Genomic DNA, 15,221 nt, shown 5'->3' with positions numbered 1-15,221 from the left:
ATCAACCAACAAGTGTTGGTGAGGATGTGGAGATAGGGACCCCTAGTGCACTGCTGGTGGGAATGCAGACTGGCGCAGCCACTGTGGAGAACAGTATGGAGTTTCCTCGAAAAATTAATGGAACTCCTATTTGACCCAGTATTTCCACTTTTAGTAATATATCCTAAAAAACCCAAAACACTCATCAGAAAGAATATATGCACCCCTATGTTCATAGCAGTGCATATAGCTAAGATTTGGAAACAGCCTAAGTGCCCATCAGCAGATGAGTGGATAATAAAACTATGGTACGTTTACAAATGGAATACTACGCTGCAATAAAAAAGAAAGAAGTCTACCATTTGCAACAGCATAGATGGACCTGGAGAGTATTATGCTGAGCAAAATAAGCCAGTCAGAGAAAGACAAGTATCACACGATCTCACTCATATGTAGAATCTAATGAACTAAATAAACTAATGATCAAAAACAGACCCAGAACAGTCATAGAAGCACGAACAGATTGTTGAACCTCAGAGGAAGGCAGGGGAGGGGGGTGAGAAGAAATCAACCAATGACTTTGTTTGCATATATGCATAACCTGTGAACACAGACAATGGGGTAGTGAAGGCCTGGGGGGGGTGGAAAAGGGGGAAACAGGAGCAGGTTGGAAGAATTTAAGGGGGGCGGGGGAAGGAGGGCCTTTGTAATATTTTCAACAGTAAAGATTAAAAAAAAAAAAGATTATTGGGTGGAAGGAGAAGAGAGAAAGCAGCAAAACATTTAAAGAAATAATAGCCATGAATTTCCCAATCCTGGGGAAGAAACTGGACATACAAGTTCAAGAAGCTAATGAAACACTGAATTATCTCAATGCATAAGACCATCTCCATGAAACAATGAAATTGTCAAAGAAGTCGATAAAGAGTTTTAAATGCAGGTGGGGGTGGAGGTGACAGTAACCTACAAATGAACTCCTAGGCTATCTGCAGATTTCTAAGCAGAAACTCTTACCGACCAGGAGACAGTAGAAAGACATATTTAAAATGTTGAAAGATAAAGTTTGCTACCCAAGAATACTTTCAAAGAAAGTTATCCTTCAGATATGCAGCAGAAATAAAAATTTTCCTTAAAATGAGGGAGTGCATCAACTGCCTTTTAAGAAATGTTGAAAGGTCTTCAAACTGAAATAAAAAGGTGGAAGTACACAAAACTTTTAATAAGGTGAGAGAATTTGAAAACTAACTCTATTTTAGAATACTAGTGGCCCAGTGCATGAAATTCATGCACGGGTGATGGGAGGTGTCCCTCAGCTCAGCCTGCCACCCTCTCCAATCTGGGACCCCTTGAGGGATGTCCAACTGCCGGTTTAGTGGGATCAGGCCTAAACTGGCAGTCGGACAGCCCCCTCACAATCTGTGACCGCTGGCTCCTAACCGCTCACCTGTGTGCCTGCCTGATCGCCCCTAACCACTCTGCCTGCTGGCCTGCTCGCCCCCAACTTTCCTCCATCCTGCAGACCTGCTCGCCCCCAACTGCCCCCCTGCCAGCCTGCTCATCCCCAACTGCCTCCCTCCGCCCCCGCCAGCCTGATCACCTCTCCTCCTGGCCTGATTATCCCTAACCACCTCTCCCTCAGCCCCGCCCCCCACCATGGCTTTGTCCGGAAGGTCTCCCAGCCTAATTAGCATATTACCCTTTTATTAGTATAGATTATTAGTATAGATAGCAACAATTATAGCATAAAGGTAGCATTTAAAATAACTATAGTTACTACAATCTTAAAAAATTCAAAGAATAAAAGTATAACTTTTGACATCAAAAAACACAAAAGGGAAGGTGTGAAAGGATGGAACTTTTATAGGTTAAGGATGATAAATTGCTATCAGCATAAAATGGACTATTTTATCTGAGATGCTTTATGTAAATCTTATGTAAAGCAAACATTTAGAGAAAACACATGAAATATGAAAAGCCAGCAACTTACAAAAGTAGACTCAAAATAGGAAAAAGAAACAATGAAGACAAAATAACTAAACAGTAAAATATGAAATGGCAGTAGTAAGTCCTTATAATAATAACCCTAAATGTAAATGGATTGAAAACAAGACACAACTATATGCTGTGTACAAAAAACTCATTTTAGCTCTAATCTAAGGACACAAAGGCTAAACAAATCTTAGCAAATTTAAGACTGAAATCATACTGTCTTTTCTGACCACTGTGGCATGGACCTAGAAAGCATGAGGAAAGTGAAAAGATCTACAAATATGTGGAAACTGAACACACTTATACACAAACATAAGAAATAAAAAAGGAAATAAAAAGTTATCTTGAAATAAAAATGAAAATACAACATACTGAATCTTGTGGTAGGAGGCAAAAGCAGTTCTGAAAGTTCATAGCAATAAACACATATATTAAGAAATTAGATCTCAAACAAGAAACTACAAAAAAGAGTAACAAATTAAGCCCAAAGTTATAGCAGAAGGAAGAAACTATGAAGATCAGCACAGAAATAAGAGAGCAGAAAAGCAACAGGAAAAGATCAATGAAAATAAGAGGTGGTTCACTGAAAAGATAAAATTGACAGACCTTTAGCTGGACTAAGTCAGAAAACTTTAGAAAGGAAAGAGGAGACACTACAACTGGTACTACAGAAATATGTAGGATTATAAGAGAGTCCAATTATATGCCAAAAAATTACATAACCTAGGAGAAATGGATGCATTTCTAGAAACACATAATCTACCAAATTTGAATCAGGAAGAGATAGAAAATATGAACAGACCAATAATGAGTAAAAAGGTTGAATCAGTAATCAAACAACTACCAATTCGTTCCTGGGATACAAGGATAGTTCCACATATACAACTCAACAAATGTAATATATCACATTACTAAATTGAAAGATAAAAATCACATGATCATTTCAATAGGTATAGAAAAAGCACTTGGCAAAATACATCATCCTTTTTGGATTAAAACTTTTAACAGACTGAATAAAGGAGGTACTTTCCTCAACATAATCATATGAGACACATCCACAGCTAACATACTCAACTTTGTTCCTCCAAAGCAGGAACAAAATATGGATGCCCAATTTCACTACTTATTCAATATAGTATTAGAAGTCCTAACTAGAGAAATTAGGCAAAACAAATAAAATGCATCCAAGTAGGAAAGGACAAGTAATATTGTCTTTATTTACTGATGATATGATTTTATCTATAGAAAATCCCCAAAATCAACTTTAATGGATCAAAGACTTATATACATAAGCCTTGATACCATAAGAAGGTACTAGAAGAGAATGTAGAAAACAAGCTCTTGGATATGATATTTTTACATGACGCCAAAAGCAAAATCAACAAATGAAACTACAACAAATTAAAAAGATTCTGCACAGCAAAAAAGCAACAAAAAACAATTGCAGAGTGGGAGAAAAGACAACCTGCAGAGAGAAAATTTTTGCAAACCATTTATCAGATAAGGTATTAACACTCAAAATATATAAAAAACTCAAACTTAACAACAAACCCAATCTAATTTTAAAAAGGGGCAGAATTATTGCAGACATTTTTGCAAAGAGAATATTGACAGTTTTATGTATAACTTCATAAATAACTATGAATATTGGTCATATAGGAGCTATTTTTGCCTTTAGGATAAGGAATACACAATTTAGAGACCAATATGATTAAGTTGAAGCGCCTTAGTAGCATCCTGTGACTCATCTGCTTGCCCTATTTTTCTTATCTGCATACATCAACATTTATGTATGTACCAGTTCTACTTAGCTAGTCACAATGCTCCTATGTAAACTGCAGATTCATTTTATCTTGTTGACCTGAAACTGTTCTTCCTTGTGGCTAATTCCAGTTCTCTAGTGTTTAGGCATCATTTCCTCCTCCTGGAGGTTTTTCCTGATTCACAGGTACCTTCTCTGCCATGCCCCACCCACCTTTCTCTGCGCTCCCATAACATGTGCCCATGCCATCACCACTGCATTCACATTGTATTGAAATGAATGATTCAGATATCTACCACCTACCTGTAAACATACCTTTCTTACTCAGCTTGGTATCCATATTGGCACCTTTCATAGAAGATTCTTGTATTTGAAATGTATTGCAACAAAGCTTTCATACAACAGAATTGGATGAATGACAACATAATCCTCTGCTGAAAACTCAAATTAGGAGGCTGAAGCAGTATTTTCTTGTTTTCAGTTTTCACCTGAGGGTATCAAAAGATGGAGTGAATATTTCGGTTTGACTCCTAGCTGAAAGATTGGATGGGTTTTACCAACATTAAACCACTCTTCTAATTAGGACTTGGAGCCACTACAATGCAAGTGAGAGTTACACAATTTAATGACCTGGAATTCAAAAACAAAGACAACAAAATTTTAATAGTTTGAAAAAGTGGATGAGACACAAGAAATATTTTCCATGTCATGGAACAGTGATTTCTTGGGTCTGTGGACTCACAGATATGCATTCAATGAAGATACAAACCTGCTCATCAGAAAATTGTACATGCAAGCAAAAGTTTACATACAATTTCAGTAAATTCACAAATACCTCCAAATGTAAAGATCCTAAAATAAGAACTCTATAGAAAAATAATTTAATAAGCATAGTGCCCAGACAGCCAATACAATTCACATTGGTTATCTAGAAAAAATCCTAGAAATCTATTTCAATCCCAGAGGAGGCATAAAAATGAATTTCTTTGATATGTGGTTAATGTGTTCCTTAGTACCTTAAGAGTATCTTATCCTGTACCACGAGATAATTCAATTTTCATGGATTTAGTTCCCATGTAAGCATGTTAAAGGCAAGTAAATTATGTACTTATAAATACCATATATTCTTATTTTTTCGCACAGTATGCTACTACTTGGAAATGCATTTTAAAAAATTACAACAAATAAAGCCTTTATTAACAGGCTGTTAAGGAAAATTTCAGTGTTTCCTTAAAAAAGCTGCTTTATTGACTTAAGTGGCAAATTTATAAAAGTTAACGTTTTTATATATTCAAAATGATTTACATTATTAACATAACAATTCCACGTGTACAGTTAAGACTGCACTCAAACTGTACACCAATAAAAGTAAATATCCAAGGAGTTCTTCATAAAGATTAAAACCCATAATGCTTTGAATAGCATGATTACAAACACGTGCTATTTAAAAACAAGTGATTTCCAATAGCTACCCTTATCTTTCCAAAACCTCATTTACTTAACAATTTGTTTATACTTTTAAAAAAATTATTTCAAAATCTTCACAGTTCATTGACTTAAAGTGAATGATTGAGTCTTTTTAAAAACTTTAACTGTATTCAATATTGATTGGTTTGAAATGTCAAAAAGCAAAATAAAACAATCTTCTTAAATATGTATAAATATTTAAATATAGAAAACCTCCATCAAAAGTCAAAACAAAGTATATTTAATGTTTGTAGTATTAAGAAGGGCAATTCATGCCAGGGGAAGATTTAAAAATGAGACTTTTCCAGCAAACACTGCCTATGGGACAGCCTCTATTTTGATAATTTAAACCTAAATTTACTTAGACAAATAAAGAACTATTTTAAAAGATCACGCCCACAAGTAAAAAATTGGTATTTTGTTTACAAAGCACAATATATCAGTACAACAAATTCATCTCAAAGAAACAAAGTATATGTGGCTTCTTAGCCTTTGAAACTCCCGATTTCTATTTCGATGATTTAACATTGAGTTGTGATGAGCAAACACAAGAAGCCTGTGTATTGAATAAAGTGTGGGCCCCGTAACACCTATTAATTCCAACACAAGAATATGAGACCTGGAAAAGAAATTGTCAACATTTGATTGATGAAGTACAGGTTATCTGAATAAAATTTATAACCTGGTACCAGTCAGTAATCCCAACACAAATTATTGCTTTGTAATGAACTCTGTATGGTTTGCATGTCCTTCAGTAATTGAAGATTTTTCCTGCTTTTTTCCCCAGGTCTGGGTTTGGTACAGTCCTTCTTATTCGTGGTCCCTGTGTTTCCAGAAGAACGGCTGCTGCTGTTTCCTTCTTCATCAAGAGTCTTTTTGGTGGTTCTTAGTTCCCTTTTCTGTTTTTCTATCTTCTGTTTCTCCAGCTATACCAAATAACCAAGTCAAGGAAAAAAGAAGAATTTAATGAAAACATTCTCTTCTGACAACCAGTACTTTAAACTCTCATAACAAAATGCAAGTAATATAGTCTGGCCGGCGTGGCTCAGTGGTTGAGCATTGACCTATGAACCAGGATTCCCACTCAGGGCATATGCCTGGGTTGTGGGCTCAATCCCCAGGGTGGGGTGTGCAGGAGGCAGCCAATCAATGATTCTCTCTCATCACTGATGTTTCTATCTCTCTCTCCCTCTCTTTTTCTCTCTGAAATCAATAAAAATTAAAAATGATAAAATGAAAATAATATATTCTTGGTTTATTTTTTTTAAGATTTCAAAAATCTAATTTACCAGTCATTTAATACTTAGTGCTTAAAATATATAGTGACATATAAATAAGTAAACAAAAGTAAACATATCAATTGTGGTGCAGTATCAGAAGTTAAGGTCATGTTGCCAAAGTGCAGAACAGAGTGAGTGAGAAGTAAGAGGGCTGAGAGAAGATCTTCTGGAGGAGGAAAAATATTGGAGACAAGGGAAATGAAGGATAGTAGGTGAAGGAGAGAAGAAAGGCATTTTAGTCTGGGCAGGCAAAGAAGCATGTTCCAGATGGATGAAGAGATGTAGTGGTAATGTACTAATATATGAAAATAATTTTTATTTTATTATCCTATCTAATAAAAGAGTAATATGCAAATTGACCATCACTCCAAGACACAAGATGGCTGCCCCCATGTGGACACAAGGTGGCCGCCACATGATGGCCTGCAAGGGAGGGCAATTGTGGGCAGTTAGGGGTGACCAGGTCGGCAGAGGAGGGCAGTTGGGGGAGACCAGGCCAGCAAGGAAGGGCAGTTGGGGGGGGGGGGGGCAGGCCTGCAGGAGAAGGCAATTGTGAGCAATCAGGAAAGAAGGGAGGGCAGTTGGGAAGGGGCAGGCCTGAGGGGCGAGCAGTTGGGAGGGGGACCCAGGCCTGCTGGGGAAGGCAATTGTGGGCAATCAGGAAAGGAGGGAGGACAGTTGGGGTGGACCAGGCCTGCAGGGGAGAGCAGTTGGGGGGGACCAGGCCAGCAGAGGGCAGTTGGGGGAGACCAGGCCTGCAGGGGAGGGCAGTTGGGGGCGACCAGGCCTGCAGGGAAGGGCAGTTGGGGTGGGCCAGGCCTGCAGGGAAGGGCAGTTAGGGGCAATCGGGCCGGCCACGGAGCAGTTAGTCAGGGGAGTGGTTAGGGGTGATCAGGCTGGCAGGCAGAAGCGGTTAGGGGCAATCAGGCAGAGGCAGGCGAGCAGTTGGGAGCCAGCAGTCCTGGATTGTGAGAGGGATGTTCAACTGCCCATTTAGGCCCGATCCCAGGGCGGTCGGACATCCCTCAAGGGGTCCCTAATTGGAGAGGGTGCAGGCTGGGCTGAGGGAAACCTCCCCTCCCCATGCACAAATTTCGTGCACCGGGCCTCCAGTTTCACTATAATTAGAATCTAATTTTAATAGGGAACTTTATTTTTATTTTAGCTGCTGGCTAAAATGAACTGCTGCTGACATGTCAGTGTTCCATTGGAGAGAACTGGCTTCACAGGGGAGTTTTACCAAACATTCAAAGAAGAATCAATACCTATCCTCCTTAAAATATTCCAATAAATTCAAGAGGAAGGAACACTTTCAAGCTTGTTTTACAAGGCCAGCACTATCCTAATCCCAAAACCAGATGAAGACATGACAAAGAAAGAAAATTATAGGGCAATATCCATGAACATAGATGCTAAAATCCTCAACAAAATGTTAGCAAATTGGATCCAGCAATATATTAAAAAGATCATACATCATGACCAAGTGAAATTTAGTCCAGGGATGCCAAGCTGGTACAATATTCGCAAATCAAAAAACAAAATGAAGGATAAAAACCATATGATCATAACAATAGGCACAGAAAAAGCATTTGACAAAATCCAGCAACCATTTTTGATAAACACTCTCAGCAAAGTGAGAATAGAGGGAACATACCACAACATAATAAAGGCCACATAGGACAAACCTATAGCCAATATCATACACAATGGGAAAAAACTAAAAGTGTTTCCCTTAAGAACAGCAACAAAACAGGGCTTTCACCATTCTTATTCAACATAGTACTGAAAGTCCTAACTACTGTGATCAGACAAGAAAAAGAAATAAAAGGCATTCAAATTGGAAAGAAGTAAGTGAAACTGTCATTATTCGAAGATGACTTGATATTGTACATAGAAAACCCCAAAGACTCCATCAAAAAACTAGAGTTAATAAAGGAATTCGGCAATGTAGCAGGATACAAAGTTAACATCCAGAAATGGATGGCATTTTTATACACCAATAATGAATTCTCAGAAAGAGAAACTAAAGAAAGCAGTCCCATTTACCACTGCAACAACAAAAAGAAGTAGATACCTAGGAATAAACTTAACCAAGGAGGTAAAAGACCTCTTACTCAGAAAACTATAGGACATTGAAAAAAGAAATAGAGGAAGATACAAGCAAGTAGAAGCATATAGCCTGTTCAAAGATTGGAAGAATTAACATAATTAAAATATCCATACTACCGAAAGCTATCTATAAATTCAATGCAATCCCTATTAAAATACCATTGACATATTTCACAGATCTAGACCAAATATTCAAAAACTTTATATGGAACCAGCAAAGACCATGAATAACTGTAGCAGTCTTGAGAAAGAAGAACAAAGTTGGAAGAATCACAATACCAGATATCAAACTATATTACAAAGTCATTGTAATAAAGATAGCCTGTTACTGGCACAAGAACAAGTACATCGATCAATGGAACAGAACTGAGACCCCAGAAATCGACCAATGCCATTAGTCACTATTTAACAAAGGAGGCAAGAACATATTATGGAGTGAAGACAGTCTCCTCTATAAACGGTGTTGGAAAAATTGGAAAAGTTCATGCAAAAAAATGAAACCAGACCACCAACTTACACCATACACAAGAATAAACTCAAAATGGATAAAAGACTTAAATGTAAGTCGCTAAACCATAAAAATCTAGAAGAAAACATAGGCAGCAAAATCTCAGACATCTCATGTAGCAGAATTTCCACTGAAACATCTCCTAGGGCAGTGTTCGGCAAACTCATTAGTCAACAGAGCCAAATATCAACAGTACGATTGAAATGTCTTTTGAGAGCCAAAGTTTTTAAACTTCTTCTAACGCCACTTCTTCAAAATAGACTCGCCCAGGCCGTGGTATTTTGTGGAAGAGCCACACTCAAGGGGCCAATGAGCTGCATGTGGCTCGCGAGCCGCAGTTTGCCGACCACGGTCCTAGGGCAAGAGAAATAAAGAAAAAAATAAATAGGACTACATCAAACTAAAAAGCTTCAGTACAGCAAAAGAAACTATCCTCAAAATTAAAAGGGATCCCACTGTATGGGAGAACATATTCACCAATATACATCTGATAAGGGATTAATTTCCAAAATATATAAAGAACTCATACAACTCAACAAAAGACAAATAACCCAATTTTAACAAAATGGGCAAAGGATCTTAGACACTTCTCTAAAGAGAACATATAGATGGCCAATAGACATATGAAAAAATGCTCAACATCACTAGTCATCAGAGAGATGCAAATTAAAATGACAATGAGGTATCACTTCACACCTGTCAAAATGCTACCATCAATAAATCAACAAATAACAAGTGTTGGCAAGGATGTGGAGAAAAGGAAACCCGGTACACTGCTGGTGGGAACACAGATTGGTGCAGCCACTGTGGAAAACAGTATGGAGTTTCCTAAACAAGTAAAAAATGGAACTGCCACTTGACCCAGTGTTCCCACTTCTAGGAATATATTCTAAGAATCCCAAAACACCAATCAGAAAGAATATATGCACCCCTATGTTCATAGCTGTGTTTTTTACAATAGCTACGAACTGGAAATAGCATCAGTAGATGAGTGGATAAAAAAGATGTGGTACATTGACACAATGAAATACTATTCGGCTGTGAAAAAGAAGGAGCTCTTACCCTTTCAGACACTATGGATGGACCTGGAGATGACTATGCTAAAAGAAATATGGCAGTCAGAGAAAGACAAATACCAGATGATCTCATTTATATGTGGAATCTAGTGGACAAAATAAAGTGACAAACAGGTCCAGAGGCAGGGATGCATGAAATAGACTGACGGATCTCAGAGGGCAGGGGCATTGGAACTAGAAGAGATTAACCAAAGAACTTATATGCATACTAGTAGCCCGGTACACAAATTCGTGCACATTGAAAGGACATTAATTAGAATATTTTAATATCGCCATTCACCCTTTCTCTATAATAGAAGTGTCAACCAAATTCACGTATGACAATGACAGATGGAAACACACACGTGCAATTGGCGCCAGAGAGAGCTTCTTATGTATCGCACATGTGTGAGTCAACTTAGCCTTTTATAGATATAGAATAAATTTGCTTAATTAGACCTGCTTTCTGATTTAAACTTTTCCAGCCCAGTGAAGCACCCCAACTTCTCTTTCAGGTAATTGTCAGCAACACAGCAATAAATATCAACACGAAGCAGATTATTATTGTAGATCATGCAGGGAGAACAAAGGGTAAAATATTTAACTGCAGCAGTGTTTGACTATATTCTACGCAGTGAGAAAACCTGAAGTCATTTTCAAGTTCCATCATTTCTTACTTCTTTTCAGTCGGGTCAAATTTCTAAGCTTTCTAAATCTCCATTTCCTGGCTAATGAAAAAAAATTAGGATTCTACTGAGTCTCCTATCTACCTACTTCAGGAATTCTGTGAGGATCCAATTTGATGAGGCACGGGAAAACCCTTCACAGACATTTGGTTAAAGTGTAAATGTTGCCACCTGGCTATAAAGTAAGTCGTGTTCCTGGGCTGAAGAAACTCCAAGGAGGCTAACTGCTAGGGAGAAGAAGCTGGGCGCTGCTACGTGACGTCATTATCCAGCACCCACAGCCACCATTTCCGGGATGGTCATGGGGTCGCTGCCGCATCGGCTGTGATTTGGTGGGGTGTTGCTTTGGGGTGGTGGCGGGGCCTGTATCCACTTGGGGGAAGCTGAGTGTTACTTTGTCGGTGCCAGGTCCGTGCTGCCATTTCTCTGTAAATGGCCAGTGTGTGTCATGACAGCTCCTGTGTTGAGTGTCTGCCCCCTGGTGGTCAGTGTGCATCATAGCAACTGGTCAGACGGGCATAGGGACACTTAGCATATTAGCCTTATACATAGACAGATAGATGTGCAGAGCCCATGGACACAGACACTTGTGTGGGGAAGGCCTGGGATGGGGCAGGAGGGTGGGAGTAAATGGAAAGGGGGGAAATGGGGAACATCTGTAATACTGTCAACAATAAAAATAAATTTTAAAAAAAATAGGGCAGCTTTATTTTTACTTTCGGTGCTGGCTAAAATGAATTGCTGCTGGCATGTCAATGTTCCATTAGAAAGAACAAAGTCAAGTCTAATGTACAATAAACAAATCAGATTATTACTCCCACAGGAATCATATTTCTTTTTTGGAAAACAATCTTTAGAAAAAGTGCTTAAAACCTCAGGTTTTAGATGACATATGCATAGCACCTGTGTTGTGCCTGTTACATAGCAACCAATTAATGTCAGCCAACCATATTCCGCTCTCAGTTTTCTACATTTCAGTCGACGTGAGAGCCAGCAGCAAGTAGCCCTGATATTTCTACTTCCAAAACACACCACCAATCTGTCTCCTCCTCCCCAACTCTAGTCACTGATGACCCTGATAGAGGTGCACTTAAATGGCCTTACTGGTCTCTCAGCCTCTTTGCCTCATCACTACCACACTCCCAAAAGTCAGAGAAATGTCTTAAATACATGAATAATCACATTTCTCTCCAGGTGAAAACCTTGCCATGTGACTTCCCACTGCACTTAGTAGATACTAAATAAATGGTTGTTTTATTAATTTAATATAATTAGTAACCGTATAACTAGATTAGAAATGAAATTTTCTAGGTGCTTTTAAAATGATTTGGGTAAACTCAGAGCCATTTATATTCATCACAGAAATTAAGTTTGTTCATATAAAGATCAGAATATGAAACATAATCAATATTTCAAAGATTCTAAGAGACTAAAAGACAGTGTCTTTTTTCCTAGCCCACTTAATACCAATTCTTAATCATTAATAAACCAAATTAACAAGTGTCTACAGTAAAGAGTTTCTGTAGCTCTCTATCTATGATACACTTACAATGTCATAAATTCATATACTTGAAAAAAAAAAAAAGGTTATTTTTTTGTACTGTTTTGTTTTTTAATCATTAGAAAATAGTACAGAAAACCTGAGTTTACCTGGGCTTGATATTTCCGAACTTTAGTTATTTGATTGGCTTTTGCCTCCATCCTTGCCACTAATGCTTCCAGTTCACATTCTAAATTTTCTTTCAATTCAATGGTTGGTGATTCTTGGATAAGTTTTGCAAGTTGCTGATGATCACTATATAAAAACAAAAGTAAGGTTTGGTTAAGTATCCTGTGGTTAGGTCATGCATCTATCTCACTCACCATGGGACCATTGCTCATACATTTAAAAATGTCTCAATTTTTTTAATAGAGCAACAAATTTCCAAATTACCAATGATAGTAATTGTTATATTTGTTAAAGTCCTAGTAACTTGCTCAGTGGTTGGTGCAAGAATTGTGTTGAACAAATATTTGTTGAACAAACAAAATATATGACAAGTCACCAAGAAGTTAAAACAAGATTTTACAACTAAATGTAATTAAAAACAAAAAAAAAAGCAAAACTAAAACTCACAAGCTCATTTGCCCAAATTCATCTTGTAAAGTCTGTAAGACTTCTGACAACTCTTCATTAATGGTGCTAGAGGAGGGTGGCCTTACTGACAACTTCTTACTTTTACTACTTCGTGAAGATACTTGCTTTGCCAAAGGAACACTGTTGACTACTCGATCATTGCACAAGGCCTTACTGTGTTGCTTCATTAGATGCAAGACATGCTGGACATTGGCTACCACAGCATGACTGGGACTTGTAGACTGAAGAAAAATGAGGAGAAATAATTAGAAGCCACATCATCGAAATTTGTTGTTGTTTTTTTCAATCCCTAACCTGGGTAAAAAAAAAGAACTCCCCCTACCTCTCCAAAAGCCTATGTCTCCTAGTCTAGTTAAATCAATTATCAACTACCAAGTATGTAACAATAGAAAAATCTCCAATCCCCCTTTTATTCTCCACCCTACTGTCAATTCAGTTGGTTTATGCACCCACCTCATAGGAAGAGCATCCTAACTGGTATCTCTGCTCCAAACCTCTTCAGGCTCTAACTCCACAGTGCTATCAGCTACCCTAAAATAGTATTCTCAACAGGTGTTCTCCTACTTGAAATCCTCTGGTGGTAAGCCCACTGGTTCCAAGCTCCTCAACCTAGAAAATAAGGCTTTATAACAACTGATCTGCAATTTATACTCCTTGGCCTCATGTCCCATCTCCTAATTTCTCTCCATTATTTGAACAAACTATTTGCACGTGCCATATTTTTGTGTGTGACAACTTCTATGCCATTCTTTAAAACCCAGTTCAAATATATAATTTTTAAAGACTTCCATAAAATCTCCAGGTATTTAATTTGTCCAAACTCAGATCACTTATGGCCTTTATCTCTATCACAATATTTATATCGTGTTTGCATGTCCATTTTCCCTATTAAACAGTGTTATGTGCTTCTAGGTGATAGGGATTATTACTGTGTATTTATTTCTTTGTCCTCGAATAATAGAAAGCACTAAGGCTGAATTTGTCACATAATCAACAAGAAAAACCTGGTAGCCTTCTCAAAACTTTTGGTTTTGTTTTGAATACTAAACAGTAACCTCAACATGCTATTTCAACTCACACATAGATGGCTGAGCTAACTTCGCTCCAAAAGAATCATCCAGACAGCTTAAAATGCAGATTCCTAGGCAGTACATCAAACTCAATCAGTGTGAGGTCAGGAGTTAGAAATGTTTCTTTTTAAGACTGCCAAGTTGATTCTGATCAGTCAGGTTTGGAGAACACTGTGATAAGCTAAACAGATGTTCTTTTTATCCTAGTTTCTACTGTTAGGAAGTAAACTGATTTCAGCAATTTGTACAAAGATGTATACACTGTATCCAAGTGAGGTTTATTTCAGAAATGCAAGGCTAATTCAATATTCTACAATCAATCACTGCAATCCGACATCTCAATAGGGTAAAAAATTAAAATTATGTAATCATATCATTTGATAAAGAAAAGCATTTGAAGAAATCCAACATCCATTCAGGGAACTAATACTCAGTAAGTAAAGGTGGAACAGAGGGAAATTTCCTCGAGTTGATAAAGAGCACTAACAAAGAACATATACCTAATATCATAGTTATTGGTAAAAGACTGAATGCTTTCCCCTTAAAATAAAAAAAAGGGAAAGATACCCACTCTCAACACTCTTACTCAACATAATATTGGAAATCCTTGCCAGTGCAGTAAGACAAGAGAAGGAAATAAAAGGTATACTAATTAACAAGGAAAAATTAAAACTCTCCCTTTTTATAGATGACGTGATTCTCTACACAGTAAACCTTAAGTAATCCAAAAAATAATTCCTAGAATAAATGAATTCAGCAAGGTAACAGAATGTAAAACCAACATACAAAAATTAAATATACTAGCAATGGTCACACAGAAACTGAAATGCAAACTACAATTTACAATCACTCAAAAAAATTGAGTATAATCTAATAAAACATATGAAATTAATATGCTGACAACCATAAAACACTGATAAAAAAAATCAAAGATCGAAATAAATTAGATACTGTATTCATGGGCTGGAAGACTCAACAAGGATGTCAATTCTCTTCAAATTGATTTACACTTATAATTCCTATCATAATCCAGCAATTTGTACAAAGAGACAAGTTTATTTTAAAATTCATATGAAGAGGCAAAGCAACTAGAAAAGTTATACAATTTTTGAAAAGAGAAGAATAAAGTAGGAGGGATCACTTTCCCTGATGTTAAGACTTACTATATAAAGCCACAGT

The 15,221-nt window shown here is 37.4% G+C and overlaps 1 protein-coding gene across 3 annotated transcripts in view; it reads right to left on the bottom strand.

Annotated features, from left to right (window-relative positions):
• Positions 1 to 1,812: 1,812 nt before the first annotated feature.
• CEP57 (centrosomal protein 57) overlaps positions 1,813 to 15,221 on the bottom strand; it is a 61,419-nt gene continuing 48,010 nt past the window's right edge. For all 3 annotated transcript variants that reach the window (XM_079789244.1, XM_079789243.1, XM_079789245.1), the window contains 3 exons: positions 12,952 to 13,193; positions 12,486 to 12,630; positions 1,813 to 6,123 (listed from right to left, as the gene is read on the bottom strand). In XM_079789244.1, the coding sequence (XP_079645370.1) occupies positions 5,890 to 6,123; positions 12,486 to 12,630; positions 12,952 to 13,193 (621 nt within the window). In that variant the 3' untranslated portion in view covers positions 1,813 to 5,889. The remainder of the gene's footprint in view (positions 6,124 to 12,485; positions 12,631 to 12,951; positions 13,194 to 15,221) is intronic.

The sequence above is a fragment of the Cnephaeus nilssonii genome (assembly GCF_951640355.1).
Source record: "Cnephaeus nilssonii genome assembly, chromosome: 13".
NCBI lineage: Eukaryota > Metazoa > Chordata > Mammalia > Chiroptera > Vespertilionidae > Cnephaeus > Cnephaeus nilssonii.
This window is presented reverse-complemented; position numbering and strand designations above follow the sequence as displayed.